General features: G+C 43.0%; 2 protein-coding genes and 1 non-coding gene across 3 annotated transcripts in view; 1 reads left to right on the forward strand and 2 right to left on the reverse strand.

Annotated features, from left to right (window-relative positions):
• KNL1 (kinetochore scaffold 1) overlaps positions 1–6,006 on the reverse strand; it is a 29,626-nt gene extending 23,620 nt beyond the window's left edge. The window contains exons 1-5 of the mRNA XM_035111238.3: positions 5,695–6,006; positions 4,413–4,464; positions 4,094–4,133; positions 2,544–2,603; positions 1,223–1,284 (exon numbers count right to left, since the gene is read on the reverse strand). Of these exons, the coding sequence (XP_034967129.1) occupies positions 1,223–1,284; positions 2,544–2,603; positions 4,094–4,133; positions 4,413–4,447 (197 nt within the window). The 5' untranslated portion in view covers positions 4,448–4,464; positions 5,695–6,006. The remainder of the gene's footprint in view (positions 1–1,222; positions 1,285–2,543; positions 2,604–4,093; positions 4,134–4,412; positions 4,465–5,694) is intronic.
• A 171-nt stretch (positions 6,007–6,177) lies between these two features.
• Positions 6,178–6,259, forward strand: TRNAS-GCU (transfer RNA serine (anticodon GCU)). The gene has a single exon. It is a non-coding gene; the product is annotated as a tRNA-Ser (tRNA).
• Positions 6,260–9,017: 2,758 nt separating this feature from the next.
• Positions 9,018–14,985, reverse strand: RPUSD2 (RNA pseudouridine synthase domain containing 2). The gene is made up of 3 exons (XM_035111224.3): positions 14,431–14,985; positions 12,905–13,201; positions 9,018–12,145 (listed from the first exon to the last, which is right to left on the reverse strand). The coding sequence occupies exons 1-3, from the start codon at positions 14,950–14,952 to the stop codon at positions 11,375–11,377; spliced, it is 1,590 nt and encodes a 529-aa protein (XP_034967115.3). The 5' UTR covers positions 14,953–14,985; the 3' UTR covers positions 9,018–11,374.
• Positions 14,986–15,742: the final 757 nt, after the last annotated feature.

Below are 15,742 nucleotides of genomic sequence, written 5' to 3' on the forward strand. Positions count from 1 at the left end.
GAGTCCCTTGCATTCATGCAAAGGATGCTATTGGGAGAGTGCACAAGTTAATTGTGGATAGGGCAGTTAGCCTTTATAACATAAAAGTTTTAAAACTTGATTTAACTTTTTATAATTGACAGGCTGAGTTTTTGGCCCTTTCTTAAAACTTATCCATTCATTTGCTTTTAATTCCTAGCTTGGTTGTACTGTATTGTTGGATACAGTTATTTGTATCTTGGTGTGTTTTCTTACACTACAATCTACTTATTAAAATGCATTATATTCATATGCTCCCTGGAAGGACAGATCGTGAAGCTGAGGCTCCAATACTTTGGCCACCTCATGAGAAGAGAAGAATCCTTGGGAAAGACCCTGATGTTGGGAAAGATTGAGGGCACTAGGAGAAGGGGACGACAGAGGACAAGATGGTTGGACAGTGTTCTCGAAGCTACAAACATGAGTTTGACCAAACTGCGGGAGGCAGTGCAAGACAGGAGTGCCTGGTGTGCTATGGTCCATGGGGTCACGAAGAGTCGGACACGACTAAACGACTAAACAACAACAACAACAACATATTCATATATTGTGAACTGGTCTGTTATGATTTAGATGAAGAGCAGTACATAAATGTTTTAAATAATTAAAAATAGTTCTCTCCCCTTGCTTCTCACAACCCTGGGAGATGGGTCATGCTAAAAACGAGAATGAATGGCACAAGGTCAATTGGGGGATATGAACCCGGGTCTCCTAGTCTTAGGCTGACCCTAATCAGTAAGCCATGCTAGCATAAAGTAATAAAAATATGTTTCTATTGTTTGTGCTTAGAAACTGTCTCCATTCCACAAATGGCACTATTTAGAATATTCTGAAACAAGCAAAAAAATCTGCAATGCAATGAAACCAAATGGGATGTCAGTACACACCACAAGCAATGATCCATCTTCCAAACTGTTTCCAAATGTGTTAAAATGGTAATGCCAGTCTGTAGCATAACAGTGCATACTGTTTAGGACCGTCAGAACAGTATGCTGGGATTGTTAAATACCCCATACCCCATTTTCATTAAGTAAAGAGCAGCTAAATTGATATTTTTAAATCTTGCCTTAACAAGCATTTCACTCATCAATCTAAGAGAGAATGTAGACAGCTGATAACGATTTATGGCTTTTTAAAGTGGAGTATGGGGCTGCTTGCATTCAAAACCAATTTTATAGATTTGCTACCTTAAGAATAAGCTTACCTGATAGTAGCTGCAAAACTGACACGCCTGGAGTTTCTCTGACGTTTTTCAACATTGCAGTCCTGAATATGCAACACAGAAATTAAATGCATAGGCAGCAACTTTTATATCATAGAATCATTGAGTTGGAAGAGACCACAATGGCCATCCAGTCCAACCCCTGCCAAGCAGGAAACACCATCAAAGCTTTCAACCAGGATACCTGATATTAAGTGTTATTATTGAAAATGAACCTTTAGGAACAGACTTACGTATCTATGGTACCTGTACACATTTAAATTGCAAACATGCTAAATATCCAATGTATTTCATAGCCAACTCATGGAGCTGGTTTTTCAGGTCACCCAGTGGCAGAAGCAGCTCCGCAAGTATTTGTTCAACCCAGTCCAGCAGCATAGACAGTTTGGATTGCACCCATACATGCAAATTAACCCCTGTTGGGTGAAATCCAATGCTTTTGATCCAACAGAGCAATCTGCTAATGTAAAATGAAGGGAGGCAATTTTCTGATTCCTTGGTCCCATTGCAACACACCCACACATTTTTCATGCTGCTTTGAAAGGTTCCCCCAAGCAGATTTAAGGAGCTGTAGCAGGAATGGGGAAGTGGAAGAAACCTCCTCCAACCCGAGAGGCATTTTGATTCAATCACATGCCACTTTCTTTTGCCCACTGGAAATGAAATCAAACTGTATGGGCAAAAAAACAGGGCTTCTTAATTGAAGCCAATCAACTGATAGACAGCTCTTGCACAGGCGTAATAATAATAATAATTTTTATTGGCTGGAAATCTGGCTGGATTTCTCCAGCCACTCTGGGCGGATTCCAACAAAGATTAAAAATACATTAAAATGTCACACATTAAAAACTTCCCTGAACAGGGCTGCCTTCAGATGTCTTCTAAATGTCAGGTAGTTGTTTATCTTTTTGACATCAGATGGGAGGGTATTCCACAGGGCGGGCGCCACTACCGAGAAGGTAGTATATGATGTCAGATGTAGCACCGGCAGGCTGGGCTTGGAGAAAACAGCCTTACGGGACAAATTAGAACCCCTACCAGGCTTAATTAGGCATGCAGACCAGAGGTTCTCCAACATTACATTACCGGGCTACTCCACTGTATTGAAAGCTGCTCTGCAAGTGGGATGGCAGCAGTGAATTTCACCCACTAACTTGAGACAAGGCTACTTCAAAACAAATATGTCAAGAAGTTATACACTTTTAAAAATATAGACATCTTTAAAAAAAATTAACCAGTGGTAGGTTACAGACACTGACTCACATTTGAAGATGGTCTCACTTGTATGTAATGTAATGCCTACCTGAGTTAATTCATTTCCACTCCCTAAGTCACGGACAGGGGACTGGGGAGCTTTTAAAATCTACAAAGGAAATAGGCATCATTGAGAAAACAATTTCTGAAGCAGCTACAAAACTATTTCTTAAAGCAACATTGCATATTACACAGTAAACAGATTTCTGGATTGAACTTCTGCTGTTCAAAATAGTAGAATCACAGAATCATAGAGTTGGAAGAGACCACAAGGGCCATCCAATCCAACCCCCTGCCAAGCAGGAAACAGCATCAAAGCATTCTTGACATATGTCTGTCAAGCCTTTGCTTAAAGACCTACAAAGGAGACTCCACCACACTTCTTGGCAGCAAATTCCACTGCCGAACAGCTCTTACTGTCAGGAAGTTCTTCCTAATGTTTAGGTGGAATCTTCTTTCTTGTAGTTTGAATCCATTGCTCCGTGTCCGCTTCTTTGGAGCAGCAGAAAACAACCTTTCTCCCTCCTCTATATGACATCCTTTTATATATTTGAACATGGCTATCATATAACCCCTTAACCTTCTCTTCTCCAGGCTAAACATACCCAGCTCCCTAAGCCGTTCCTCATAAGGCATTGTTTCCAGGCCTTTGACCATTTTGGTTGCCCTCTTCTGGACACGTTCCAGCTTGTCAGTATCCTTCTTGAACTGTGGTGCCCAGAACTGGACACAGTATTCCAGGTGAGGTCTGACCAGAGCAGAATACAGTGGTACTATTACTTCCCTTGATCTAGATGCTATACAGTGGTACCTCGGTTTATGAACCCAATTGGTTCCGGAAGTCTGTTCATAAACTGAAGCGAACTTTCCCATTGAAAGTAATGGAAAGTGGATTAATCTGTTCCAGACGGTCCGCGGAGTACTTAAACTGAAGCGTTCATAAACTGAAGCGAACTTTCCCATTGAAAGTAATGTAAAGTGGATTAATCCGTTCCAGATGGGTCCGCGGCGTTCGTAAACCGAAAATTCGTAAACCGAGGTTCCACTGTACTCCTATTGATGCAGCCCAGAACTGCATTGGCTTTTTTTTTATAACATCTTTATGTTGGATGTTATTATTTATGCAGAAATTGTTTCAATTTGGTTGTATACCTTTTGATGTTTTATTATGACTACTTTTGTTATATTTGTAATTATATATTTTTCATGTTGTAAGCCACCTTGAGCATGGTTTTAACTGCGGAAAGGTGGCATACAAAATTATGTAGCTGCAGGTCAGGAATAAAGTTATCCCTAGGACAGGAATAAAGTGGATAATATAGATAAATGCAAAGGTTTTGCATTGCATTTATTTTCATTTTATTTATTTTATGCATTTATTTTCCACTGTTCATCAGGTGGGTTACACAATAAAATGACAAAATGTAGGACGTAATCAGGCCAAGGATAATTATTAGCACAACAAATACAAAATCACTAATAGGAGGATAAGACCAATGAACTAATTTCTCTCTGTACAAGCGAGTGAAGTCAGGATTACTACGATCTACTTCTAAAAGAAAATCTATATATATAGGTCTTATTCAAAGTTACACTTACTGAGGAAATCCTTCTTTTCTTTCTGCCCTCTGTGAAGTCACTAAAAAAGAAAAAGGAAAACTCTGTGAAAGCCAAAACCTCAATCCTCCTCAACACACCTTATGCAAAATTGTTTACAGTGAAAAGCAAGAAACTTTTGGAAAAGTAAAATATAAAGGTTTAAAATTTCAGAACTTTTATGAAAGTAAACAGTCATTTAGCACATGCACATGCATTCAGTAATCTCACAGGCCACCAGCTGATAGAGACGTAACAATCAGCAAATAAAAAACAACAAATTGTCATCATAGAAAAGGCATGCACTGAAAGCACAACTTACTTTTCATCACTCATTTCGGAATAAATCTTGTCCATTTTGGAAGACTGGTTTCCTACAACAAGTGCAAAATTAGTCTTAAAACTGTGTGAAAGCACAGTACAACAAGCTGCCACAAGTGTTCTTTGAGACAAAATTAAATGAAAAATGATGGACAATACAGTATTTGGCTACCATCAATAAAACTCTCTAGACAGCTTATGAAGCAAAACCATACATTATAAAATATTAAACCTAAAAAATACAGTAAATTAAAAAAAGAACCCAATAAAAACAATAAGATGTTCCTTCTACGAAAGAATAACACAATTTGCATGCCAGAATAAATATCATAATGAAAGAGCAAAAGTGTATTGTTTAGTTAAAATCACATTTAAATACTTTAAGACATTTGAAAGCAGCTGTTTAGGGAAGTTTTTAATATTTGATGCTTTATTGTATTTTTAATAGTTTGTTGGAAGCCGCCCAGAGTGGCTGGGGAAAGCCAGCCAGATGGGTGGGGTATAAATAATAAAGTAATAATAATAATAATAATAATAATAATAATAATAATAATTATTATTATTATTATTATTACTACTACTACATACTGCCTATACCCGGTAGTACTATACCATGGTTCACAACACAAAATCTTAAGCCAGCAGTCACCTCTCTGGTAAACTTCCGCAGTTTCTGCTGTCATTTAGTTTTTCCTCACCCCCACCAACCCAGAGATGGAAAGAAGACACAGTCCCCTTCCAGAGAGGAGAGTGGCAGATTAAATTGATGGATTATGCAGAAATAGCAAAAATGACTGGAAGAATTAGAAACCAGGAAGACCAAACATTTTAATAAGGAATAGGGAAAATATGTAATCTTCCTTTAAAATAATTGCTAACAATTAAAAGTATTAGTAGGATTGAAATGAGACTTGTAGTTTAACGGAGATTTAATAGATTTGGATTAATAGAGAAGATGCAGGAGGAAAACAAGTTAACATACACAAAGGGGAGGAGAGAAAGTCCAGGGGAATCCATGGAATTCTCTTTTTATTTTGGTTGTTTGTAAATTTCAAAATATGAAAATTAAATAATTTTTAAAAAGAAAAAGAAACCAGGGTTAAAGCAACTCGGCGGTGGTGGAGAGGGAGGGAGCAGTGCTCCCGGCTGGAGCCAGTTTACCACCGCGAGGAAGGAGATTTGGGGAGGCCACGAAGCGCCCACCGTACCACTTGCCGGACTAGGCCTCGCTCCCTTCCCCTCACGCCGAAGCTTCTGGCGCGACGCCCTCGCTCCCTGCTCACCTTCCCGGGTCCGGTCTCCGGTCTTCAGCCACACACCTGCCTCCTCTGTGGCCTTCCCGGCGACTGAAGGAAGCGCCTGAGCGGCCCGACTTCTACTGCTGCCGCCGCCTCCCTGTTAGGCTCCGCGGGATTCAAAAGAACCGCCAGACTGCGCGCATGCGCCTCCACCGCCAACCCCGCTTCAAGGCCTAAATGGCGGTTTAGGATAGGCGTCGCGGCAGCGCCCTCGTTCCGTACAACATGGCGGCCTCCGTGCGATGAGGCCTACGGAGTCACCGCCGAGAAAGTGATGGCAGGAACCCACGGAACGTTCTGTGGCTTCTCGGGAGTGGTGTTGTCATTCTTCAGGATATGCGTTGTACCGCACACGGCTTGGCGATTGCTCAGGGGCGACGGTATATTCATCTAAGCTAGCGGGTAGAGGGAGAAAGGTTTGCGGTTGGAACAGTTCCTTATAGGCTTGGAGAGAGTGGAGGCTTCTGTGACGAGGTGGCCGAGTGGTTAAGGCGATGGACTGCTAATCCATTGTGCTCTGCACGCGTGGGTTCGAATCCCATCCTCGTCGGAAGTTTTTTGTTTCGCGTAAAACAATTCGGCGTGGCTGCTTCCGATCTTTATTTACTAAGCGGGCAAATTCTTTAATATGTGCTGAACACGTAGAAATGCAAAGCCAGGTGTGTCGGGGCTGAGAATCTGAATTCCGACTTATTCATCCACTAGTGAGGTTTACTTGATGAAACTTCATTTTGGGGAAAACTTTTCCCGATAAACTTCAGTTCAGAAGCAAAATAGCAACAATAAGTAATACAATTATTATCATTATCATTGTCCTGTGCATGGGAGGATGGCCACTGCTTTCCCCGGAACTTCTGAATGCGAATGAAGGCAATTTTCTCTCTTCTTAGGAAGCTTTACCCCGAAATCGTAAAGGTCACGATGACAACTGTCCTGACCGTAAGAGCTGTTCGGCAGTGGAATTTGCTACCAAGGTGTGGGGTGGAGTCTCCTTCTTTGGAGGTCTTTAAGCAGAGGCTTGACAGGCATATGTCAAGAATGCTTTGATGGCGTTTCCTGCTTGGCAGGGGGTTGGACTGGATGACCCTTGTGGTCTCTTCCAACTCTATCATTCTATGATTCTATGAATGAGCTTCATTCTAGCCCCCCCCCCCCGAGCTCTCGCCCCCCCTCCAAAGGAGACAAGGTGACATCCAATGTTAGTCCCATATTGAACTCAAGTGATTTCAATAGATTGGTGCTGCATATGACCAGCGTTGGATAAGTCACCCTTAAGTATTTAGGTGGCACAAATCTCTTAGCTCTAGTTACAGGTAGGTAGCCGTGTTGGTCTGCAAAAATTCCTTCCAGTAGCACCTTAGAGACCAACTAAGTTTGTCATTGGTATGAGCTTTCGTGTGCATGCACACTTCTCTTAGCTGTTTATGTTGCAACAGGCTAACTACCCTTGCAGGGAAAGGATAGCAACTGCTGCTTTTTATTTTAATATTTTCATTTATTTACTGTATTTTTTAAATTTTCTATACCGCTTTATGTTTTTAAGATAAATCTCAAAGCGATTTACAGCATATTAAATCAATAAAACAATCTGAAGAAAGTCAAATATAGAGTATATAGCCAAAGCAACGTAACACAAAACTAAAATATTATCTTAAAGATTATATTTAAAGATTATCTTAAGGATTTAATATTTTATCAAGTAGCTAAGGGGCACTTTGGATGCCTTATTTAAGTCTGATGCCTCATTGTGAGTCTGCAGCTCTCCTCATGGGAGCTCTAATCCCACCATAGGAACCAACCAGGGGCTGAGGTTCCCTTCGGCCCCACAATAAAATACTGTATTTGAGGGGGCCAGACCCCGCCCCCAAGTTGAGGGAAATTCCCATTCAAATGGTGGGCGGAGCTTACCCCCCCCAACATTTTATTCAAGTTGGCACCCTTGAATCCCAGCAAACCTGGACAACACTGTGTTGGATGTCCCAGATTTAATCACCCAGCAGTGTTCCCTAATATACAGTGCCTGTCCCTGCTGTGCCCATAAACTTTTTCTCAAGCCTTGTAAAGGGGTGATGGTGGGTTTTCTCCAATAGGTAGGTAGTCCAGTCTACTCTAACTTCCTCCTCACCATGCACCGATGACCACACTGTGCACTTTGATGGATGTGTGTGTCTTGCACAGAATTCAGGAAAATACAGAAGGTAGGGTTAGGGGCAGTGGAAATTGTAGAAGCACATCCAAGCAGAACGCTTCTGTAGTCCTATAATCGGAATTCAGGGGCAGAGCACATGCTTTATTTGCAAAAGGTCTCAAGGTTCAGCCCCTGGCATTTCAATTAGGGCTGGGAAAGACTTCTCTGGAAGTGCAGTGTCACCCACAGAGAGTTATAAATCTAAAAAATCAAGATAGTTCCTTTACCTTTTACCTACCTAGTTCTAAAATACATGGGCCAATGTTTGCCTCGAATAAAGGCAGATTCCTAGGTTCCTGCTGTAGAATGCTTAAACATGTCATGCAATCACCTTGGGCCAAATCCTCCTGAGGAAAGATTCCCGTTGTAGAAATGTGTGCTCATTTTTCTTCAGCCACGTTTGTCCTCGTGTTCACATCATTGTGTTTGCTTTCACTCTTAAACTAGGGTTTTGGGACTGTGTCTAGACCCTTGAACTCCCTCCTAAGGAAGGCATAATTCAACCTCTCTTGTTAATGGTCTTCCATAAATTAAACTTTCCTGCTTTTAATATTTCTACATTGTAGTCTGTAGTTTTACTGCATTTATTTTGATTTGCCATATTGCTGGTGTGGGTGAACTAGTGCTTTTTAAAAAGTGTTGGAATATTTCTGCAACAATTGTTGTTTAGTCGTTTCCGACTCTTCGTGACCCCATGGACCGTAGCACGCCTAATAATAGGTCTATTAAATTGCTAAATTCTGTTACCCGTTGAGCCTTTTCTATTTTTAAGGTGGGGCAAAATAAAGGTTTTAAATAAATAAAACACAGCTCCCTAACAATATAGCCTGTGACCTTTGATAGTACCATAGGACTCAGCTCCTAGGGCCTGATGTCTCTTCACCCCCCCCCCATAAAATATTTGAGTGCTTCCCCCAACTTGATGGGCATTGCCATTCAAATGGTGTGTGTGCTACATCTTGTGATTATGTGGCTTACCTGCTCCCCCAAAATACTTTTTTCAAGTTGGCACCCCTGGTTTCTTCAGGTAAGAAAATCCAAATTCAACAAGCATAGGCAGGGGCTATAATGCAGGCACTTTCAAGCATACTGACCTTGCCCCAAAAATTACAAAGAGAAGTTTAATGTGTGTATTTTATTAGAAATGGTTTGGTTCCTCCTGATTTTATAACCACAGATGAATGCTTTGAAGAGGGCCAGAATGAGCTCAATTCAATAGAGAGATTTTTTTAAAGCAATGAAGTAGGTGGTGAAGGGCTCCCTCCAGGCAATTCTGCTCCTCAGGTTAACTATCTTTGTAACTGTTTAATGAGCCTCCTTGTACAGTTAATTTAATGGAATGGTTACACAGAACCATTCAGAAACAGATTAGCTGAATGGCAGCCAGCCACATTAAAACTGGGCATGGAGTATAGAAACATGCATCATGGAAAAACCTGCCAAACTGTGACAGCCAGACCTTACAATCTGTACTTAACCTCAATGGTGCAAGTCCACTGCATGCTTGAATAAATCAATTTTAAAGCCTACCATGGGCACATAAAATGTGACTTATTATTACAGTGGCCGCCTGAAGTACAGGGTTGGGCTCCTCAATATTTAAATGAGTTGCTCCGCAGTAACAGCAATTTTAAACTTTTTTTTTTTTAAAAAAAGGATAAGCAATATTTACAAAGAATTGTGTTTACGGTACTTGCAGTCACTGCACTCCCAGTGAACTCCAAATTATAACATCTTTTTATAGTGTTTCACATTCTAGACCCCACAGGATGTTAACAGGGCTGACACCTGGACCTTAGCAGGTGAAACCATAGCAGGTGAAAAACACCTGCTCAACCCAGCAGTAAGCTAGAAAAACTGGTGACAGGATCACCAAAGGGAAAGGGATGGGTGGGCAGAGTTGTGAGTGCACTGGAAGCTGTGACTGTACACATGCAGCTCAACAGTATAACTATTTTCTTGTAATCTCTACAATTTTACAATTAAGCTTTGTATAGGAAAGAAATCGCCTAGATAGGACCCTCCTTTATTTTTGTCATATTGGTTGCTCCGAAATCTTAAAATAGGCCCTCTAGATATTAAAATATATTACTACTGTCTTAGGTAGATAATCATGACTGCAGTTCATGAGCAAGAACCAGACAGTGTTTAGGAAAATGCGAGTAAAAGCCCTCTATTCTCAGAGAGGGAGGGGAACATTCGGTCCTAGACAAGGTGAAGCATTCCCACCTCCCACACAATGAAGACATTTCCATTGCCTCTCAAGCCCAAGGGGAAGAAGGCTCAAAAGTTTCGTAGACAGGAATATAATAAATTGTTCTCTCATATAAACACCCTGCTTCAACCCTACACAGATGTACATTTGATTAGTAGTTGACAGTTGTAACTATCTGAAAGGCTCTGTCATCACATTCCTTCTTATAAAACAGAGCTGAACCTTTTTTTTCTGCAGAAGGATGCATTCCAACAGGGGCAACATTTACAGAGCTGTTTGCCAGGGGCTACTGTTGCTCAATTCATTCCATTCACACACACCTCTCCGCTGCATCCATTTACAAACCCAAAACCAAGCTGCTGCTTCAAAGCACTCTCTCTGCAACTTTCCCCAGCCCTAATGATGCTTCATAAAGTTTCAGCAATTATAAGGTCCAGCTGTGTCTGGAAGAAAGTTGAAGTGCTAGTTGCTGATGCAAACCTAAGCACTACACAGCCCAGCTGACTACACACAGAGAGATAAGACACTCTGAGCTATTCCTCCTTAGACAACCTGCTTGGCTTCTGTGCTGGGCAAGGAGAACATGCAAATGTGGCAGAGGCAGCCATGGACTGAATACACTATGGGCCAGATTTGGCCCAGCGTCCATTCATTACCCACCTCTTGATATAAAGGCAGTTGGTTCAAGCACTGCAGTGTACCCTCGTACAAACCCATTGGCCCATCTTTGGAGTGCTCATTCATGGAAAAGGAACCAGGATTAGCAATGAAGTCACCGGCCACAGAGAAGAGATCTTAAAAAGGAAGCCTATTTAAAGGCATCTTCACACATTTCCCACTCCTAACTGTATACTTAGGACAGAATGGATCAACATAGACACAGCTTTTTCTTTTTTAAGTGACACTGTTCTCTCCTCTTCCAATACTGTTTGGCACTTTGAGCATGGTTTCTTACAGTAGCCTGTTATAGCTGAAGCAGAAAACATGTTCAAGGTTGGTTTACTAACCATGATTTCAGGTCCTGGGTAGTAAACCCACAGTTCCTTACTTCAGCTGTAATGGGAAACTGTGGTTTAAAGAAACCACAGTGGAACAGGGAGCATACAAGTCTGACCCTTGTTTCCAGCTTAATAAATCATCTACTAAGCCAGGATCATTACATATGAACTAGTGTGCATCTAAACATGTAAAATGTGAATGCAAGTTTCCATTTCTTTCTCACACACACTAACACACAGTCTTTACAGAGTATTTTAAAAGTCTCAGGTCTCTTCCCAGTCATCCTGTGCCCAGGCTGGCATCTTAGAGCAATATTCAAATTCTGCTCCCTTGTAGCGCAAAGCATGGAGATACATCACTAGATCTTTGGGTGATGGGTCCGGCCTCACTATCTTGCATTCTCCACAAAGGGAGTCCTTTTTGTCCCAGGACTCAGTTGAGCAAGTTTCTCCACTTTCCATCTTGTGCAGCTCTGCCTGAGGGATAGCATTCTGAGAACATGCCGATATCCTGCCCTTTTCTCCATCTGCAGATTCCTCACGAGTGCCAGAACTGAAATTTACTGGGATGTCCAGCACAGCCTCAGAACAATTCCCCAGAGCCTCCTTCACTCTGTCTCCTACAAGGGGTTTCAAATCTTCCTCAGCAACGTCCAGGATACCCAGGCTCTGTTTCGAAAGATGCTCCTCCACCAAAGCCCGAAGCAGCTCATCATCCGTCTTATTAATATGGCCACCTTTGCCCTTTTTGGGACCCCAGGCATCGGTGTTGTAGATGGGGTCATTAACAATAGGGTGTCCCAAAAACTGGAGATGGACACGGATCTGATGGGTGCGGCCAGTGTAAGGAAAACACTTTACCACACTAGTCTTGCCATTGTAGCTGAGCCTCCGGAAGACCGTTTTACAGACTTTACCCTTGGGGTCCACTCGACACACCCCAACTTTGTAAGAGACAACCAGGATGGGTTCTTCACACGTCACCTCATTTTCTGGGAACTCTCCAAGTACACGGCACACATACTCCTTCTCCAGCTATTGGGGGGTATGGGGAAGTGGGGTGGAGGAAACAAAAATAAGAATCTGTTTAAGTTCTAGAATGCAGAAGCCCCAAAAAGACTACTGCATAGTATCTGGCAAGGGTCTGAACCAGTACCTATGCCTATCTGAGTGCTTTATGCAAGGGTAATGTCCACCAAATCCATTCATTTCACTGGGATTTTTTCTATAAACAACAATAATGTGTTTTAGTGGTTGGAGTGTTGGGCCTGTCTGAATACCTGCTTCTGCCATGAAGCCAGTGTTAGAAACTCAAATATATAAGCTAGGCGCCAAATGACTCCTTAAACCAGGGTTACAGTCGCCAAAATAGAATGCTTAGTTGTCATTTTGAGGCCAGACGGCTTGAAAGTCAATATGACTTTTGGGTTCCTGAAATTCATTCTGATTGTGCTGATAAAATATAACAGATATAATTCTACAGGATGTGTTGCTAGTGTGTGAAAACAGTCAAAATCCAAGGATCCCCAAGCATGCACCTCCAGGTGGAGAGACATCAGGTGCCACCCTGGCGCCCGGGCATCTTCATTTGGTCGCAAGTGGCTGATAGCCAGGTGCAAAATGCACCTGGTGAATTTTGAACGCTGCATGAAACTCAATGGGTGTCACTCTAGCCTACTTTACAGGGTTGCTGTGAGGACAATAGGAGAGTATAACTCCACTTTTGTATGTCTCCCTGAGTTATTTGGAGGAAGGGTGGGTTATAAATGTGAACAAAAACCTTTGGGGCTTCACCTGTCGCTGTCGAACTTGCTCATCGATCCTCTTGGACACTTCTGCAGACTTCGCGAACATGAGGACACCTGACGTCAGGCGATCCAACCTATGAATAGTGTGCAACTCCTTCAGGTTGTGCTCTTTACCCAAAATAAAAATGACAGTGTTGTGCCGAAATCTGCCACATGGATGGACAGGCAAGGATGAAGGTTTGTCTACAACCACAACCTCATCATTTTCTTCCAGGAACTCAATAGCCTGCGCTGTGACCGGAGGTTCATGGCGGTGTACAGTGTTCTGGATGAAGTCATTATTCTGAAAGCAAAACAATTACTGTACATTAGCAGGAGCAGGAAACTTCCTAGAATGGCCTGTTTGTGAAAAATTATGGTTATTAGCTCCATTTACTAAAAAAACAAACCTGGAAAAATAATAAAAGGGAATTTTATTATCTGTTGGTTATATCTCCCCCAAGGTGGGTAACATTATATAATATATAATAATTAAGATGGCAGCCATAAAACTCTAGCACTTAGCTAAGACTGCAATCCTAACCTCGATTCCTGGGAAAAGCAACAATGAATGCAATATTATTTACTTCTGAGTAGAGATGGTTAGGATTGCATCCTAACTAAAACATTGAAAATATTTTGTTGTATCCAAAATACATTATCCTATGTCAGGTAAAGGCCTTCATATTATGTCAATTTCTATGTCTTGTTCCAACAACCACAGAGGGAGCAAAGTGAACTCTAATTTACATCTTTACAAACTAAAACAAAAATGCTTTCTGCCATTAATGTACATAATGACATGCTCCCATGAAATAGTAAGAATATTAGCAAAAACAATGAAGAGTCTTAGGGCACCTTACAGACTAACACATTTATTATGGTATAAGCTTTTGCATGTAGACTACAATCCACTTTGTCAGATGCATGAAATGATGGATCAGAGTTGCAGGCAAATATATTCATGACTTTGAAGTGTGTGTGTTGGAGGGACGGACGGACTGAATATAGTGAGATCAGATGGAAATGATAAGCAGGTAAGCACAGAGAGTGGTAATTAGCTTATTAACAGTGACGATTCACAGATATGTTTTCATCACTTTAAATAGGAAATTTTTCACTGTTTACCTGCATGCCATTTTCTTCTGACCACACTATTTATTAACTCCCCTCCCTCCTGGCATCAACCATGTATGTAGGTTTCTGCAACTTGTTCTACAGGCAAGGTGGCAAACTGTTCCTGAATGGTGAAACCCAGCCAGATGGGCGGGATATAAATAATAAAATTTTTATTAGTATTATTACCACTTCAGTGTGCAAGTCAACTCCAAAACAGAAAGCAAGGTAACTGATCCACATATACTACTTTCCTGTGGGTGGTTCCCCACTTCCCCATCGCCTGTTTGGGGAGCATACGAACGTGCCACATCAACCCCCGCAAACTGAGCAGGTACCAAGCAGGAGGGTCGCGCCGCCGTTTCCCCAAACCACCCGTCACTCGGACCCCGACGCCACATCCTCCCTCCGCCTCACCTTGAGGATGACGCCGAGGTCCCGCACGGGCTGCTCGTTAAGCCGGAGGCGGCCCGCTTCGGCCGCGGCCCGGTAGTACTCGAGGGGCTGGGCGCGGAACTCGGTGCCGAAGACGTGCAGGAGGCTCTCGCCCACCCAGCGGCCCTTGCAGTAGGTCTGGAAGTCGAAGTAGTAGGGACGCACTTTGCGGAGGCCGCCCTCGAAGTAGTAGCTGGTCTCGGCGAAGTGGCTCTCGCTGAAGCTGACACCGGGGTTGCGCTTCTTCGGAGGCGGCACGTAGCGCTTCTCGCCTTCTTCGGCCAGCCCGGGCCGCTTCCCTTTCGCCTTCCCCTTCCCGGTCCACAGCCGGAGCCTCTTCATGGGCGGAGGAGAGTTCCCCTGCTGCTCGCCGCCCGCCTTGCTCTCCTCCATGCTTTGGCCGGGTAAGAGCGGGGCCGCGGCGGCTGCCAACCCGTATTGGGCGCCTGGCTTGGCCAAGAGCGACCGCGAGCACCGCTCCGAGCGCAGCAGAGTCAGCCGCATGATCCGCGCGTCGCGACGACACTGCTCTTCGGCACTGCCCGGTGACGCCTCGCGACTTAAACCAATCGCCCTCGCTCGCTCTCGGTGACGGGTAAGTCGCGCGACAAGACAGCCCTGATAAGCGACTGCTCAGGCAAGCCCTTCAGGGAAAACGGCTCCGATAAGCTTACGCGGACATTCTAGCCAGCTAGCTCCATTTTATTTTGCGCATCCACACCGGGATATTCGCAGGGAAACCAAAATGCTTGTTTGCAAAAGTATTGTACTACCAACTTTATTGTACGCATGTGAAACGTGGACCAGTTATAAACGCCATCTGCAGCTCCTCGAAAGATTCAATCACCGGTCACCGGTGACTACAAATATTTTTACACATCACGTGGGAAGACAGGCAAACTAACGCCAGTGTACTGGAAGAAGCAAAGGTCACCAGTAATAATAATAATTTATTATTTATACCCCACCCATCTGGCTGGGTTTCCCCAGCCACTCTGGGCGGCTTCCAACCAAATATTAAAAACAATACAGCATCAAACATTAAAAACTTCCCTAAACAGGGCTGCCTTCAGTTGTCTTTTAAAAGTAAAATACTGTAGTTGCTTATTGCCATGACATCTGCTGGGAGGGCGTTCCACAGGGTGGGCACCACTACTGAGAAGGCCCTCTGTCTGTTTCCCTGTAACCCCACTTCCCGCAGCGAGGGAACCGCCAGAAGGCCCTCGGCGCTGGATCTCAGTATCAAAGCATTGATTTTTAAACATCAACTTTGTTGGACTGGTCATGTTGTGCA

The sequence above is a fragment of the Zootoca vivipara genome, chromosome 1, assembly GCF_965207765.1.
Source record: "Zootoca vivipara chromosome 1, rZooViv2.hap1.1, whole genome shotgun sequence".
Lineage (NCBI taxonomy): Eukaryota > Metazoa > Chordata > Lepidosauria > Squamata > Lacertidae > Zootoca > Zootoca vivipara.

Excerpts from the sequence above, each read along its gene's own strand:
- RPUSD2 (XM_035111224.3), bottom strand. The coding sequence starts at position 14,952 with ATGCGGCTGACTCTGCTGCGCTCGGAGCGGTGCTCGCGGTCGCTCTTG. Across the intron at positions 13,202-14,430 it reads ACCTCGGCGTCATCCTCAAG|AATAATGACTTCATCCAGAA; the intron begins GTGAGGCGGAGG and ends TTTTGCTTTCAG. Across the intron at positions 12,146-12,904 it reads AGCAAGTTCGACAGCGACAG|CTGGAGAAGGAGTATGTGTG; the intron begins GTGAAGCCCCAA and ends ACCCCCCAATAG.